General features: G+C 39.1%; 3 protein-coding genes across 4 annotated transcripts in view; 2 read left to right on the top strand and 1 right to left on the bottom strand.

Moving 5' to 3' along the window:
- Nucleotides 1–1,995: 1,995 nt before the first annotated feature.
- Nucleotides 1,996–16,511, top strand: part of LOC117605360 (phosphatase and actin regulator 2) — a 172,690-nt gene continuing 158,174 nt past the window's right edge. The window contains exons 1-2 of the mRNA XM_034326608.2: nt 1,996–2,230; nt 5,208–5,288. Of these exons, the coding sequence (XP_034182499.1) occupies nt 2,113–2,230; nt 5,208–5,288 (199 nt within the window). The 5' untranslated portion in view covers nt 1,996–2,112. The remainder of the gene's footprint in view (nt 2,231–5,207; nt 5,289–16,511) is intronic.
- Nucleotides 3,666–4,856, top strand: LOC117605361 (F-box only protein 7). Of its 2 annotated transcripts, none has more exons than XM_034326617.2 (3): nt 3,666–3,941; nt 4,021–4,257; nt 4,350–4,856. In XM_034326617.2, exons 1-3 carry the CDS (start codon nt 3,760–3,762, stop codon nt 4,690–4,692), a joined length of 762 nt encoding a protein of 253 aa, XP_034182508.2. In that variant the 5' UTR covers nt 3,666–3,759; the 3' UTR covers nt 4,693–4,856. The 2 variants fall into 2 exon arrangements, with proteins under 2 accessions (XP_034182508.2, XP_034182507.2); XM_034326616.2 differs by having other exon boundaries at nt 4,021–4,287; nt 4,350–4,855.
- LOC117605362 (uncharacterized) lies at nt 15,306–16,231 on the bottom strand. The gene is made up of 3 exons (XM_034326618.2): nt 16,077–16,231; nt 15,773–15,932; nt 15,306–15,551 (listed from the first exon to the last, which is right to left on the bottom strand). Exons 1-3 carry the CDS (start codon nt 16,162–16,164, stop codon nt 15,533–15,535), a joined length of 267 nt encoding a protein of 88 aa, XP_034182509.1. The 5' UTR covers nt 16,165–16,231; the 3' UTR covers nt 15,306–15,532.

The raw sequence follows: 16,511 nt of genomic DNA, 5'->3' as shown, positions 1-16,511 counted from the left end.
TATGTATATAATATTTATCGTGGAGCTTTTTAGGAGCTTTACTTTTTGTTTGAAACTTTTTTCTGTAAAATCAATATTTTTGGAGATATGCAATAAAAACATTTCAAATTTTGAAGTCATATGTATACAAACGAGGCTTTATCGCCAAAAATCGTCTTAGGGATTTTATTCTCTAATCAGGTATAAGCTTTGATTAAAATTTTTTGGCGATAAAGCCTCGTTTGCCCCTAACCTAACCTATCTACTTAATCGCCTAGAAAGCGACGTAGTGGAACAGAAAACAAGTGAGACGGTAAAGCAGCGAAACATACTACATCAATGATTTTCTCAAAAACTATCAGTCGTAGAAGAAAAATATATAGAACAAAAAAAATGTATTTCGATGAGATCTACAACTTTTACTTAAAATGTTTTTTAAAATTCTTAGCATTTCTCAAGATAAACAAAAAATTATAATTTTCATGGGTTTTTTACAGTTTTCACCGTGAAAATCAAATTTGTGCCAATTTTGACTATCATTGTTGTAATCAGCGCATCGAAATACGTAAACATACGCAGTTCCAAGAAAATCAGTGGTAACCCTTTTCCGAAAGTCCAGCCTAAATTAATACAATAAAGAAAAAAAGAAAAAAAATTCGTCTGAGATAATTATTTAAAAATGACGCAAAATTCATACAAACAATTCATGTATACCGAACAGAAGTCGTATACATATGACTTCAAAATTTGAAACGTTTTTACTGTATATCCCCAAAAATATTGATTTTACAGAAAAAAGTTTCAATCAAAAAATAAAGCTCCTAAAAAGTTCTACGAAAAATATTATATACATATTTCATGGGTTTTTTACAGTTTTCACCATGAAAATCAAATTTTTTCTTTCGATATGTGAGTGATTTTGTACTATTTAAAAATTACCGCCTTGAGATAGAATTGTTCTCGCTACCTAGCGGAGACGCCTAGTACTAATGGAACTGAATCGAAAGTGCACGCGTCCCGGCTTGAGCTTAATTTTTCTAAATTTATACTGTTTGTGAGACGGTTTTTCATTAATTAAGTCCATCAAATATCAACGTCGAAGTATCTTTAACCTATTGACATCAATGAAGATGGAAAGAAGTACGAATAATCAACACATTGGCTTTGTGACGCTATCGACCTACGGTGGCACGGTATGTACTTGAGAATTTCTCGACTTTTAAAGCGATATTATTGCGTAGAATAAGAATAAGTCTAATATGTTGCACATATTATACTTGCATTATAATACCAAATACCAAGGCAGATAGTATTAAATATTTTAGAAAACGTATCAAGTCTCGTTCCCTATCGGAGACGTTTAGTATTAATTGAACTGAATCTAAAGTGCACGCGTGTCCGATTGTGCTCGTCTTTTTCAACTTTTTACTGTTCGTAAGTCGGTTTTTCATTACATAAGTCCATCAAATATCAACATTTAAGTATCTTTATTCTATTGAAATCAATGAAGATGAAAAGAAATATGAATAATCGAAACATTGGCTTTGCAACGCTATCGACATAAGGTGGCACGGTATGTACTTGAGAATTTCTCAACTTTTAAAGCGATATTATTGCGCAGAATAAGAATAAGTCTAATATGTTGCACATATTATACTAGCATTATAATACCAAATACCAAGGCAGATAGTATAAATATTTTAAAAAACGTATCGAGTAGAATAAATAAATAAATAAATTCGAATAAATCGAATAAATAAATTTGTGAAATTTTTTACAATATCATGTGAGTACTTCCCTAGTACTTATTCTTACATACAAAAGGGATGCTCTTGAATAAAAGAGGAAAAATTAATGTAGGTATGATATCAGTAGGAGTTTTTTTTTTACATGAAAACGGATTAATTATTTTTACAGTACTTCTTATGGGAAAGGTTGGTTACCGAGGTACCACTGTAGTTCCAAACTGGTCGCCAGGTGGCAGTAGTCCTCCCTCAGCAGGGAGCCGCCATCTGTCATGGCAGTCGTGCGTTATGAACCGCGAAGCGTGCGTGGAAGTTTCGAAAAAGGATTCGGATTCGAATGCGGCGAGGTAGCTAGCCGCCTTGGAGATAAACGCGAGTTAACCTGAAAATGGCCGATTCGTGCGAGACGGTGGTGTCAACTGCAGTGACCAGTGTTCTTCCCCATGGACCAACTAAACTGTCTGAAACGCCGTGCCAGGAGGACGCGGAGACATCCGGCTCCACCGGTACGTAAGCCTAGCTAGAATATCTCGTATAAGTTTGAAAGCAGTTTATTCAAACGCAACTGTCGAGCGCGGCCATGCAACAAGTGGCACAGAGCGCTCTTGCATGCCGAACAGGAGCGTATAGAGGGATTTATAAACCCGTTGGGATTCACTTTGCCCTCCCGGTATTTCCTACCTAATATGTCGTCCTCGATCACGTGACTCATCATTGACCTATGCCACTTAATTTCCGCGCGTACGAAATGTCAGAAATACCGATGTACTGTGACTCACTTTTATTATGAACTTGAATTTCAGGGAATTTTACTCGATAACTTAGTAGGGGATTGTCAAATAGTTCTTTCATAGTACTACTAATGTTTTGGAGTTGTCTGCTGTTAATTTTACGATTACACGTTTCTCATATAATAGAATTTGTCTAAAATTTTCTTCTCGACTCGTACCATTTGATTTATCAAATCATTTAGATGTGTACTTTATGAAAATTGTTACGGTTGACGTATCGAACATTACGTTACTGGTAGGAGGATTATTATTAGACAGGTGGGTGAGGGATCGAGAAACAACTTTCTGAATCAGAGTAATTGCACGTACGTTGAATCTGATCGTAAATATATAACTATGGCTCCCCTCGAGCAAATCGCAATTACAACTTCAATGCATTTACACGTAAACGTGAAGGTATATAAAATTAATTTTGTTCACAATTACCGACTAACTTGTTGGCACGTTCCTTATGGAAGAAACATAACAAGTTTCTATACCGGTTTTATTTTATTTATTTTATCTTCGTTTGACTGGCCTCTGATTTTTAATTTTGTTGGTGGCGCTGTTAAACAAGAAAGCAGTTAAGCGCCGTTCGCTAAAGATACAAGATTTTTTATTCTAATCATTCTTTTTATAATAACTAGTTTTGTCGGTTTTCACCTGAATATTATATAGTCGGTTTTAGAAAATATAGTCTCAGGTAGATGCATTATCATTAAATCAATGAACGCGGATGTTTAACCGTGTTCGGTTTAGTTACCAACAAAAAAATGACACACCGATAAGTAATCCGCGATAAGCTTTAATCCATACGTTCGATAAAAAAGATTTCACGGGATTATCTTTTTATACAATCAAACGAGCTTCGTTTCTTTCATTTCTTTAGAGGAAAGATTAATCATAGTTGGTTGCGATCCATCTTACCATGCATTGGTATATGGTGGCAACTAAATTTGTTTCAAAATTTGTTTCATACAAAATACATGTAGGAACTCTAATTTTTCCTTGCTCTTCCTTTAAATAATCGTATCTTAAACAATAATGAATAAAATTCTTAAAAAAAGAGAGATCTTTATCTCGCAAATAATAAACAGATGGCACAACGATATCTAGTAGGAAATATTCGAAACAGGTGTAATGATGGCATGACTGCAAAAGTAACTAGAATTCCCATTCATTCAATGCACTTCCATTGACAAACACTATGTTTTGATACTTCATACGTTTTAAAGTTTGGAATTGTTGTTTACACAATAGTAAAAATGTTAGAGCCAATTTTGGCGGAAGACAGCACATATACGAAACTAGTGCCTTCATTGGAAGGAATATTAAACGATTTAAACGAAGATGCCACACCTCATGATTATCTTGTTGCTTTAATAGTAGTGTTATTGGCAGAGTCTGGTTTTTATTTGTCACCGACAAATAATGATCGTTCGCAATGGTAGGCAATAGCAGTTGATAACATTCCTAATTTTATTATTTGTTTGTAATGCCATCTGTTACAAAAATGTTTGTCACAGTTCAAAACTGAGGTCTCTTCGAATACCAAAAAATTGGAAAAAGGAAGGGACAGAATCTTATGAAATGAACTTTCAGCTGGAAACTCCTGCTAATGTGGAATGCAAACTGCTTGCAGTTCCATTGGGGGACACATTGATTCTAAATTTCTTTCCTTTCATAAAGTATAAGAAAATTTATACTATATCCGTTCAGACTTTGAAGTATGTTAATCCTTACTCCAGTGATCTTCCTGGACGGTACATGAACTTAAAAACATTCTCTCACAGGTATCGCAAGCTTATCATAATATTATGAAGAATTGTTCTTTTCTCATGATATTATTTATTAGGTTCAAGGACTCACTGTCCACTCCGGTGCGGTCAGATATATTAAACACAATGGGATTAATGGGCCCTAGCCTACAATCTATTCCAACTGAAGTAAAACTCAGAATTCTTGGAATGCTGGATGTTCATAGTTTAACTAAAATGACACAATGTTGTGCAGAATTTCGTGATCTCTGTGCAGAACCACAGTTATGGAAGGACCTATTGTATAGGGACTTTCAAGGATGTTCAAGTCCAGTAATAGCAAATAGCAAAGCATATTACAGAAAACAGTATATAGAGAGAAAAATACGTCCTTTCGGATCACGCCGTTTCTTAAGACATGCCGGTCGTAGTCTTATATAATATATTTTCTATAAAAATCTCGGTATTTTAAGAAGGGAGCTAAATAAATTGTTAAATTTTTACAAATTTAATTTGTTATACATTACTATGTAACATAAGTATATTTGTATAGATTGTATAAGTAATATAATTAACGATCATTTTGTAGCTAATGAATAAAATTTAATGTAACAATGTTGAAACACCTTTATTATCACTGTTATCTTGCTATACTTTGTCGCAAATGGTTCCTCACAGTGATATCAATTATCTATAGACATACTTTCCTATCAGTTTATAAAAGAAAGCATTAATGTTCATGGACATTTATTGTAAATTTTTTAAAACTGATGAATTATTTCAGATACACATTTCGCAATTAATTGATCAAAGAAATTATTTTTATAATCAGTTGTCATATTCTCTGTCGAATACGCGATATCGCGTGCTCGATAGTCAATGCTAAGTGCTTTAGCACGCGATATCGCGTGTTGGATTGTCAGCGCTCTTTAATATTCGTGAATCTTTGATTTCAGCTGACGAAGCCACGAAATCGGTAGTGGATAGCGAAAATCCGGTGACCGAGGAAAGCACGACGCAGAGCAACGGTGATACCGGTGAGTGATAATAACCCTTTGATTCTTGCTTTCTCGCCTTTCACTTCTGATGTACTCGTTAGATGGAGGCACACTTGGCTGTCCTATCGATCAGGTGTGCACCAAATACAAAATCTGTACTGTACGAATACACGTGGCTATTTCGATATATTCAAATACAATCGTCTCAAATCAAGATTAAAATTTAATCGAATACAAGTTTCTATATACTATTATCTTTCTTCAGATGATTACCTTAATTCGCAGATTTTATATACTTTACAGATTTTGAATAATTTATTTTGTTTTCATATATCTGCCATGCATGAAGTTTCACAATGTAGTTATTACATATTAAATATCGCGTTAAATAGATGACAATTAATAATTATTATATTCTCGATACGATGTCGAATTGCGGTTGGAAAATGATTGAAACCTTTCCGCAAATTGGATTTGTTCCGTGTGACTTGTAATAAATGCGTCTCCTCGTTTCACTAATCGGTTTTCATAAAATCGAAGCGAGATTACATTGGGATTGAACGAGAAAGTAGACAATTTATTTAGCTTCAAGATTGATTCATTTATTACTCGGCGTTTTAGCGAGGCGATTATTGTTTGAATATTTTCAGTTACAAATAAATAATGTATGTTTCGCGTTTCGGTCTATTTAGCTTTCAGCACGAAGTCGTTTACCTCGATGTGAATAGTTTAACTCTTGGTAATCGCCTCGAGTTCGTATACACCGATTTTATAAATTCTTTAATTATAACTCTTATATGAGGGGTATGCGAAAATTTCCTATAGTTCATTTCGAACCATTCATCTTTATCCTCTAAGATTTTCTCTAATCAGAATTAGAAAAGAGATAGGACTCCGTTATTCATTACGATATCCACTCGTGTGTCCTCTGGAAATTCTTTTCTTCAATTAAAAACAGGAAAATAACAGGAGACGAGATCGTTGTTTCAACATTTGTGCAATTCCGTTGTCCCGTCGCGTACCGACGATTTATCGTTATCGTTTTTCTTCGGCTTGTTTTTTAACACGAAGTAAGTTTTTCCGCATAGATCCGAAGTGTGTGACTTGTAATATTCTTGCCGAGTTCTCGCTACGGCTTAACGAACTGCGAAGTTTTGGCACGAAAGCGTGGAATAAAGTCGAGCAAAGCGTAATCAGCAGCGACACCGCGTTCCTGTTTCGCGACACTTTCCATCCCCAATAGTTCCTTCACTGTTTTCCTTTCTTCGGATAAAGAAAAAATATACCATCAATTTATTCGTCGCGTTTTCCGTCGAAAACCATTCGAACGGTGTCGACGATGAATGATAAAACAACAATCGATTAATTATTCTCGAGGTACGAAACGGTGGAACTTGATGGCTTTGGAAATTTCGATTACGCATTAAATAAACGATAACGGTGCAAATTATAAACGACCCAGCTATTGATACGCTTCGATTAAACAGGTTTCCTTTGATTACTATGCTTACTAAACTCGAAGCGTGTTCTAAACGTCTATTCGACGGAACGTTTCTTCAATTAAAGGCACCGTATGCGATAATAATTAATATAACGTCGAGGTGGAGTTGTTAACGCGTGAATTTAGGGCAAAGCTAGCTGTAAGGTCGGTCGTCTAGAGAAGTAGGTCATAGCAGGTGGTGACTCGCGTAGAACGAGGAAGAGGAAGAGGCGGAGAGGGTGGAAGAGTGCACTTTTCAAAATCGACCGCTAAACGCTCGTTCCGTGAGAGATGCACCCTTCCTGGTATCCTCGGATCCACCCTAACATCCATTTGTTCTTTGCACTTCATAGTTTCACACGCATTCCACCGTGTTCCTCCTCTTTGTCTCTTCTTCATCAACGATTTTACCGTCTCTGTCCTCGTTCCATTCAGCAACTTTTCGATGGAACGTCTGAACACGGAATAATGGTGTTTCCAAAACAAAGTGGGCTAAAGTTGTGTCTCTGGAGTATTAAAATCCCATAATTAGGACTTGTTTATAGTTGGCTAGTTGTTGCGCTAGTACTAGTCTTGCGCTGCTCTTTTCACTCTATAATTAATCGTAAATTTTACATTCGTCCTTAACCCTCGGACGGCGGACCATGGAGGGAGCCCAGATTTTAATTTAATTTTCTATTTCACATTACTTTCTAATCCTTCGATATTTCGAAACTGGCGTTATAATATAGAATAATTGAATTGAAAAAGAAAAAGATACATGTACCTTGAAGAACGTCTTGCGATGGCAGGAACTTTTCGAATGACCTAATATGTCGTATGCGTATTTCGAAGCCCGGTAGCGGGCTTAAGCTTGCGCCGTTTGGCTTTCTCTCTTTCTCTCTTTCTCTGCCCGTCGCACCGTCCCTTTATCTCTGTTGCTCCACTTTCCAGTCTTTCTCTGTTCCTCGAACACGGCGGCGACGTTCACCGTTCTCCGGGTTGCTCCCTGGCTCTCTCTCATCCCCAGTGCGCGCATCGAACCCGTCCTGGACGAAAGTCCTTCCCGCTCCGTCGCGCGTTCCACGCACGTTTCGCCACGATCGAAACCTCCTCGGGCTACTTTGTGATCCTCGTGACACGGGATACGCGTGTATACATACGTTTCCTCCGTTCCCGTGACGAGAACTCGTGGACCGCGTGGCAGATCGTTGAACGCGCGTGGATCTCGAGAGCGAATCGTGTGCGGCTGTTCGTCTCGTGATCGACAGGCTTGATCGAACCGGACGATCGAGGCGGAAGCGATGAGAGTTTCATCCTACTTCATGGATAGTCTCGAGGGGATGAAGAAGTGCATGGGTATAGACTACGGAGTGGTTGGAAATCTGGATTTCTACCAGCTGAGACATCGATGTTGTCGAAGCTTCAGGGCGACGGCTGAGTTTCTACTTTTTCAGGGTTTTTTGCTCGGATTCATTTTCACCGTACCACAAGGGTCTGCTATGATTAATGGTTCACGTGGCGTTAGGGTTTTTAGGTTTTTAGGTCATTCGAAGGAATTGAAAAGATACCGTGTTAAATATGCCTAATCAGGATTTTCCTCTTCAAGTACCGAATTCTCGAATTCCTTTGTGCAAACTGTTTCGTGGTTGGTCAAAGCTGGAATAATTGAAGTGGCACTCGGTGTAAAATGTAATTTCCCCCTTCGAAATGTTCAAGCAACTTCTCCGTATTCTATTCATCGTTTTTGTTCGTGAAAATAATATAGAGTTTTCTATGATGAAATTACCAAAATAAAAAGAAAAGGAAGAAGGAAGAAAAAAAATCTGGCACGTTTATTAACGAATGGAAACTTTTTAACGAGCACGAAATTAACACGCTCGGGCGTCAAAGTTCTGCTTGCAAAACGCGAGGGCAAAGACGAGAAGCTAATAAGAGAATCTCGGGTCGTTAAGCATGATCCTTTGTTCTGCTGCAAGACGAGGCCTTTAAATCCCTTGCATCGTTAGAACCTTCGAATCGCTCGTTTTACTCGAGCAAATTTCATTTTCCGGCCTATATTTACACGCCTGCCGCGCGATTTCGAGGATCATTATGTCACGAACAAGCGACACGAAATTTACGAAACAAACTCAGTTTTATTCCGGAATTTACGCTCGGCGTTTTATTTTTTATTTGAACCAAGCAAATAATGTTTAGCAACGCGTCTGGGGAACAATTTGTGTCTTAAGCATCGCCCGACTATTTCACTGTTCAACGAATAAACGATGCATACCGCCGCGTTCTCGATCGTCGAACAACCTATGCAACTTATACCGGCTATTTTTCTTTACAATCATTTATATTATCCGCTCGAATACGAAGCGTTAGCGGAATGCTCGCGTTCAGACGTAGAAACTTATCGTTTATGTCGTTTGCACGTGTTGGACAGTTATGTATTTTTGTAATATTTTCACACCCACTTTATGCAGATTTTCATCGTATAGCATTGCCACATGACACCTGTTACAAGCTTGAAACATACGGCCTAACTTTGTAACTGATACTAGTCGACTCTCTTTTTATCGCCGCGTACGTAGGAGTGGAGTTGATAGAAATGGCAATATAGGAAGGGTCAAAGTTAATTCTCGATGGTGTATTAAGCTAATGGTATTAAGCCAAGAGTAGATCCCTGGCCATACCCTATCACCCTTGTCATAGTGTCCGGCAGTATAACACGAGTCCGCTGTGTTATGACAAAAATCACGTCACCAGGGGTCCGTATATTCAATCATAATTTATGGAATTATCCGGAAATTCGGACAAAGCCTTTCGGCTAACTTTTTGATAAAAACACTCCCCCGTGCATCGATCACTTATTTCAAATGTTTGGTCACGTATTTCGCAGCCGCTCCGTATGAATTCGAACGGGGTTGCAAAAGTCCTGACGATTTATCGCCGTGGGCGAAACGCGGCCGTGTCAATTTCAATTTCTCGCGGATGCGCAACGATAACACGGACAGATTTCAATCGGGAGGACCGATCGGAAAAATAAATCCCGCTAACGAATGCTTCCGCCAGCCAGACGGAAAAAGGGGTGGAATCTCGCGGATCGAAACGAGATTGGAGCTTGTGCGTAGTATCTCGGGGTCGGGAAAAGGATCGTTATTAGCGGCGAACTTTCGATTTATCCAAGGGTGGAGTGCCGGCCCTCGAACGTACAAAGGCGCGGTTCAATCTCTGCTCGGTCCCTTCGTGTTCCCTCGAGCGATCGATCAGCCCGCGAGGTCCGACGTATTAATAGCCGTGGTAGAAATTTACGCGTTCAGAAACGGACGAGCGTCGCGACGCCGAGACCACAGTTCTCTCTTTTCACATTGCGTTCATTCTTTTTTTTTCTCTCGCCGTCGCGTCGTTTTGCTTCATTTCGCTTTTCCGTCCGATACGGGAACTTTCCCCAATGACGTTCGACGCTTTGAACACCGAGAGGGAAACATCCTCGATTCCTCCACCGTCGACGGGACGCAACGCGTCGCTCCCTTTGTTTTTCGTCGCGATGGAAAAAGTTGCGCTAGAACAGTCCCGGTGATATCTGTACTGGATTTCAATTGAATTTTATCTTAGTGTTATCTTTATAAAGGAGACGAGTCTGAGTGGAATAGAATTGATTCTTATCGATGATTCCGGAGGAGCTGAACTGCAACGATTGTCCTCGTTTCTTCTGAACTAATTCCAAATTTCGACGCGGTCGACGTTGCAGAGACAACGGATCCTTTGCTTTTGTCAGCCAAGTTCCGTGGATGTTTCCTTCGAACTTCTTCCAATAAAAACTACACGTGATTGACGTACTCTTTTTTTTAATTCAGTAATAAGACATCGATGTCTCAGCTATTATTTCCGATGAAAAAAAAATTGCAGTTCTTCTAAATCAAATCACTCCTTCGTCTATTCCTAGTTCAGCAAGTAAAATAATCGCGTTGTTCTTCTGAAGCAAGAAGAAAAAGAAAAATCGAGTGATCGAAATCGGTGGTGAGTTCGACGAATACATCTCGGTGAATCTGATAACAGTTCATCAACAGTGAAAACGTGGCGGTGTCGTTGGTTTCGCGTGGAAAATCGAACGAAGCATCGAGTTTCGCAGTAACGAACGGGTTCGTTCTGTCGAACAGACTTACCGCTGTGAGGCGAACGACGTCAACCTGTCTCTGTCCGAGGTGGTAAGTCTTCTGGGCCTCGCCGACGACGACGAGGTCCTTGCTGGCACGTCCGAAGAGAGCAGGAAGAGAGCGTTGTGGCAATTTTACTCGACCGGGATGCTCACACACAGCCACAGCGACGGGGAGTTCCCTATTTATTCCCAGGGTGAGTCGACGATCAAACTTCTCAGAATCTTGCAACTTGTTTTCCTATGATTTGCATGACACCGTTTCGGTTGTTTAGTTACTCGTTCGTTCGATCAAGTTTCTTTTCTTTCTTTTATTCACCAAGGATGAATATTTACATTTGTTTCTAGTTGTTTCTTTGATTTCGAATGTTTTTGTTTTTGGGAAAGAGAAGCTTTCCTTTTTGCACTTATAGAAAGGGTTGTGATTTAATGTTTTTCTCTTTGCACACGTAGCGCATGCAGATTTTAGATAAATATTTATTCCTCTCTTGGGAGAGGAAACAAATTGTAACGATGCTTTAACTTCGCTGTTACATGCTTCGGTGTGTGTAACCGTTATGCGTTTCTTCTAGTGAAAGTTCAGTGTTACAGAGAAGGAAGGAAAGTCATTGTGATTTATAAGTCGTGTTATTAAGTAAAATCTGAATCTCTGTTACATTTCTCGTAATGAATATTCAGAGGATATTTAAAAATTGTAATCTCGAATACGCTAGAGTTACAGCTTGTTTTTGTACAAATTCAAAGTCTGCTTATTAAGTTCAATTATTTGGAGAACTTGGTATCCCGTGCAGGTCGAGTTGGAATTAGGCCAACCAACGACCCATAAACACGTTCAGCATTAATACCAATAAACTCATTAGGATCGGTGTGACCGGATACTCGGCTGTACTAATGATAGAAATTCGAAGCGTGTTCACGGTTGTTACACATCGTGTCCAAACGTTTCCGTTTTTTTTATCATACTTTTCGTATTTTTGCCATTTTCAGTAAGAAATTTAATTTAAGGATTAATTTAAAAAAAAAAACATGAAGACCAGGAAATATAATTACTGGCATGACGAAAGTCGGCGAATTAGAAAGTAGTTCATCGGTATAATTACATGTCGATAATTGAGGGTATAGTTTGGTTAGTAACGTTGCAAGAAACGCTGCCAAATTTGCTCCGCTCTAAAACGCTCTAAACGCGATACATACTGCCAATACTGTTGCGGTTTAGTGTAGGTCACGACGAAACTCGTGCAGCAAGTTGCGTTTGCCGCAATCATTTCCTGCATCCTTTTGCCGTCTTCTCCAGCGACCTACTGCCAGCTTACTCGCAGAGGATGTGGCTGCGTAATCAATTTTTAAGCGTGGACTTTTAATTGCTTGCCTTTGCGCAACGGAAAATCCATCGCTAACGATCACTACCTTCTCCCACGATTACCTCACCTGGATACCATGACCGTTCGTTATTAGCGATCAAGATATTTCATGCAGCTTCCGTTCTGCGTGCTCCACGGTTCGAGATGGTGGCTTCGTCGAAGGAATACGTGGGATAGATATTTTAATTTAATTTTTTTAACGACAACCTTCTCGGATAACATTTTACCTATTGCTCGCCACCACTGAATAAAGGAAGGAAATCACTGGAATCGAAGATAAGTTGCGGACGCGATCCACCGAGGTTCTGCACCCGGGCAGCGGATAAATCGCGTGTCGAACTCGGTCAGGTCGAAAAGAAATGCAATTTACATTTTGTTTTCCATGTTGTTTCGATGCTAGCATCTGGCACGAGCCGAGTTGGCAAATAAACTCGCGTTTATTCTCTTACGAATCGATCAGTGTTACGTCGTTTCTTAGATCGTTACCACGTTCATTGCATTTAACTGAAATATTATTTTGCAAATGTTCGAGTACTATTTTCAGAGACTGCGTATTACAAAGTCTCGAGAAAAACGAGCAGAATTCCTTCGAGAAGAATCGTGTATTTCACACTTGATTTTATCGTCGTTTAACCAAACGACGTCCTCACGCTTGATCTGTTAATTACAAAAAGTCTTTGCTGACTGTTCGTCACCGTTTCAACATATTTAACCGCGAAACTCTGTGAATTCCAACGACAAATAGGATTGTTTTCTATCGTACGGCTCGGGTATCGCTTCGTAGCTAACTTCGATGAGATTCCCGCGTAAAGTTGCCCTTTAATTACAGTTTCGTCGGGAGTTAGAGAGGTACTTTGATTTCCCGCGTGGCGATCGATCGAGAACCCAAGGGGGGGGGGAAAGATTTGCGAGGACGAGGTATTCGTAGAATACAAACGAATTCTCTTTTCCCTCCCTTTGCCTGATAACCGGCGAAAGAAGCTTGCTTTTACCCTGCCCTTTCATTGTGTTCCTCGCTTCTTTGCTCGGAACTGATCGAACGGTTCGACGAGAGACCCTCGAGGAGATGCATCGTTGTTGGAAAGTTTATAAGTGATTGCTTCCGAGAACGATGAACATCTGAAAACATGCATAAAGGAGGAATCAATTACGTATAACTACGCGATATGTTATAAGGGAGTTTAATAAATTTTCCCTTCTGTATTGTTGAATTATTCGAATGCTGTGCTTAGCACGTTCGCAGTCATGGTTGTCTGGCTAGACGAATACGCTCTTGCGTTTAGACTAATTCGTCTGGCTGGAGCGTAGAAACAGGGAATCTGAAGAGAAGATACCACGGCATCGTGGCTGAGCCGAATTAGCGGGTTCACGGAGAGGCCGTTTAACGGGTAGGAAGGTTAATCCGATTTGCATTTAATCAACGAGCGAACCGTGCAATGAATATTCAAAACACACATAGGCTGTTTTACTTGAACGTTACCAAGCGTTTATCACTGGCAGTCGCGTTCGCATTCGTTGAAACACGAAAGCTAGTTATTTTTTGGTAACTAAGATCTGGTACATAATTCTAGTAAACGCGAAGTATCGTATCGTATCAATAAATTCTCTGTTTGAAGAACGATTAGCGAATCGAAGACGGATCACGAGCTATCTCGTAAATTTTTTTACGCTCGTTTGAACACGGATCACGAGATGTCTCGTGCTTTATCGGCGATGAATATTGATTAGTCTGTAACGAATCGGTTTTTGAATAAATTTGTTTAGTTTAATCGTTCCATTACTGATAATGCCTGACTGGCAACGAATTAACACCTTCGGCTGCAAATGTAGCCCAGAGGTGTTTAATTAAAATATGTACAAGATATAATTGGAATAAATGGATGAATTTCGAAGGAAAATATTCTTTACTTTAGAGGCAAGAGAAATATTGAAAATGTATCGTGGATTTCTAAATCACTATAACTAAACGTTCGTCATCTCGAATATATGTCATTCGCAATGAAAGGGTTAAGCAATGGGATCCACACGTTTCCTCGTGTCCCGTTTCAAGAGCAACCTTTTCAAGAAAGCACATCCTCTTAGTAGCCTGTTAAATATTCACGAGAATCTGACGTTTGAACCTGTGTTACCGAGTCGACGAGGTACAGGACCTGCGAGACCCTGTATCGACCTACGAGTCCCTTGAGAATCCGGCCGCTTTTCCTTTTCCAACATCGCCGACAAAGAGCTCGTTAAAATTTCCACCTTGGAAATTACTGTGCACGCGATTAAAAGGGCTGTTAGGTTTCATTACAACTATTTATGTGTCTGGACTGAAAGTTTCAATTGCATTGAAAACTTTCTAGCATTCTATTATCGCGAACAGTTTCTTCAGGATCGTCGATGTCGTACTCTTTATTGTCTATACGGCTGTTACGAATTCCCATGCGGAAATCATAGACGCCGACAAGCTTCCGTTTATAGGGTGGATGCAGGTAGTGAAAGCCTGTCACCATAACTCCCAGCTACTTGCCACTGTTTCAGATTCTCATGAAACATGGTACGATGCTTGTACAGAGGCGAAGTGTCTAGGATACGAGCGTCATAGTAGACGTAATCGCCATTTCTTTCATGCAGGGTGTTACATGGTCCATAGAAACGATGTGTAAACGTGTTGTAGCAGAGCTTTAGTTGCTCTGAAATCACCAAGACGAATTTTCCGGGGCCAGGTTAAACGTGCTACCACAACCTTTCGTACGAGGTTTAACATTTTTATCGCGTTTGCTGTTCACCATAAATTCCACCTAACTTTTACGAGTTCTTTTACCGTTCAATCCATTCTGCTTATAGTAGTTTTCGTGTCTATGAATACGGTTAGTAAAAACGGGATAGGAAAATTGACGAAGATTCGTAAATATTAGCTGACCGTTTATCAACTATGGCAGATGTTACGTTTGGATAATTCTTTCGCGTCCTTTTTAAGCCAAGGATAACATAAATTCACGGAAATTCAGGGCATACATTGTGGACATTTACAGAACAGGAATCACGGGGTTGGTTTGTTTTCAACTTTCACGATACGTGATTGTTGAATTAATTAAATAAACTGACAATTATTGTTTTATTAATTGCTTTATTATGACAACGTACGAAAATACAAAATTTTACTCTGCGAATTACTTGTTCATATTTATCCGCAGTTTATCATTTATTTACATCAATATCAATCTACACGACGGAGATCAATAACTTATAACTTGGAATGTTAATTTGATATGGAAGTTGATATAGATTTGCAATATTTCGTAGTGATGCGATGATTGTCTGTAATGATCAATTTTCAGCGTCCCCAACCGGCTCTGTGAAAAATAAAAAAATAATTTTCCTGTATTAAAAATGTCGAATCAACACATTTTATCAAATTTTACTTGATTTCTTTAACCCTCTTACAGCGGACCATGAAGAGGGCCTCAATTTTAATTTAATTTTGTATTTCATATTATTTTCATTTTCTAAATTTAACACTGTTCCTTGAAAAATTATTCTTCTCTTAATTATTAATCAATAATTATAAACTTACCCAACATTGGCGTACGATATGGTGGAAGATCGTCGATCGGGTTGCAAATTATAATAAGTATTATCACCGCCATCGTAGTCTTGATCGTAGAATGGTCTGCGGAACCAGAAGTAATATGGATATTGTACGGTGTCCCTAGCTGCGAGTAATTCCAGATTACCTATTTATCAAAAGAAAAATTCATCACTTCAGATTCCACGCACTTTAAATTATTTTAGACAAATCCTAAGTCTATTTCTTCATTTTATATTTCGAACGTTCCATGTATTTCACTTCGTAGATTTGATTTTCTGTTTTCACTCACCGTTTCCGGGCTGAGCGATCGGCTTAGCGATGACCACAAACAGCAAGTACAAAAGCACGATCGAAAAAGAGAAGACGCTTTTCTTCATGGTTCTAGTCTCGAAGTGGAAGTTCGGATCAAATCGCTAGCTGGTTTTTATCTGAATGACGGTGTTCCGTTCCTCTCTTATATACTCTCGAGCTTTGTATGCATCTTGATGCGTCAATCTTGACGTTTTGAACACAAAGAAGCTGTTAATTCGCGTTCGTAAAAACGTTTCGAGGATGACGAACAACGCTAATGAACACCGCAATCTCGAACGAGTAAAAACCGGTGGTTTGTCTCTTCGGTTTGCACTTCAACAAAAACAGTTAAACCTCATCTCGAACGTAGTTGTATATTCGTTTGTAGTCACCAGATGTGCCTTTTTCCTGATCGAATATTCCAGTAAACACT

This window comes from Osmia lignaria, chromosome 3 (assembly GCF_051020975.1).
Source record: "Osmia lignaria lignaria isolate PbOS001 chromosome 3, iyOsmLign1, whole genome shotgun sequence".
Taxonomy (NCBI): Eukaryota; Metazoa; Arthropoda; class Insecta; order Hymenoptera; family Megachilidae; genus Osmia; species Osmia lignaria.
Note: the sequence above shows the minus strand (reverse complement) of the source record. Positions and strands in the feature narration are given on the sequence as shown.

Excerpts from the sequence above, each read along its gene's own strand:
- LOC117605361 (XM_034326616.2), top strand. The coding sequence starts at position 3,760 with ATGTTAGAGCCAATTTTGGCGGAAGACAGCACATATACGAAACTAGTG. Across the intron at positions 3,942-4,020 it reads AATAATGATCGTTCGCAATG|TTCAAAACTGAGGTCTCTTC; the intron begins GTAGGCAATAGC and ends TGTTTGTCACAG. Across the intron at positions 4,288-4,349 it reads TTAAAAACATTCTCTCACAG|GTTCAAGGACTCACTGTCCA; the intron begins GTATCGCAAGCT and ends ATTATTTATTAG.
- LOC117605362 (XM_034326618.2), bottom strand. The coding sequence starts at position 16,164 with ATGAAGAAAAGCGTCTTCTCTTTTTCGATCGTGCTTTTGTACTTGCTG. Across the intron at positions 15,933-16,076 it reads GATCGCTCAGCCCGGAAACG|GTAATCTGGAATTACTCGCA; the intron begins GTGAGTGAAAAC and ends TTTGATAAATAG.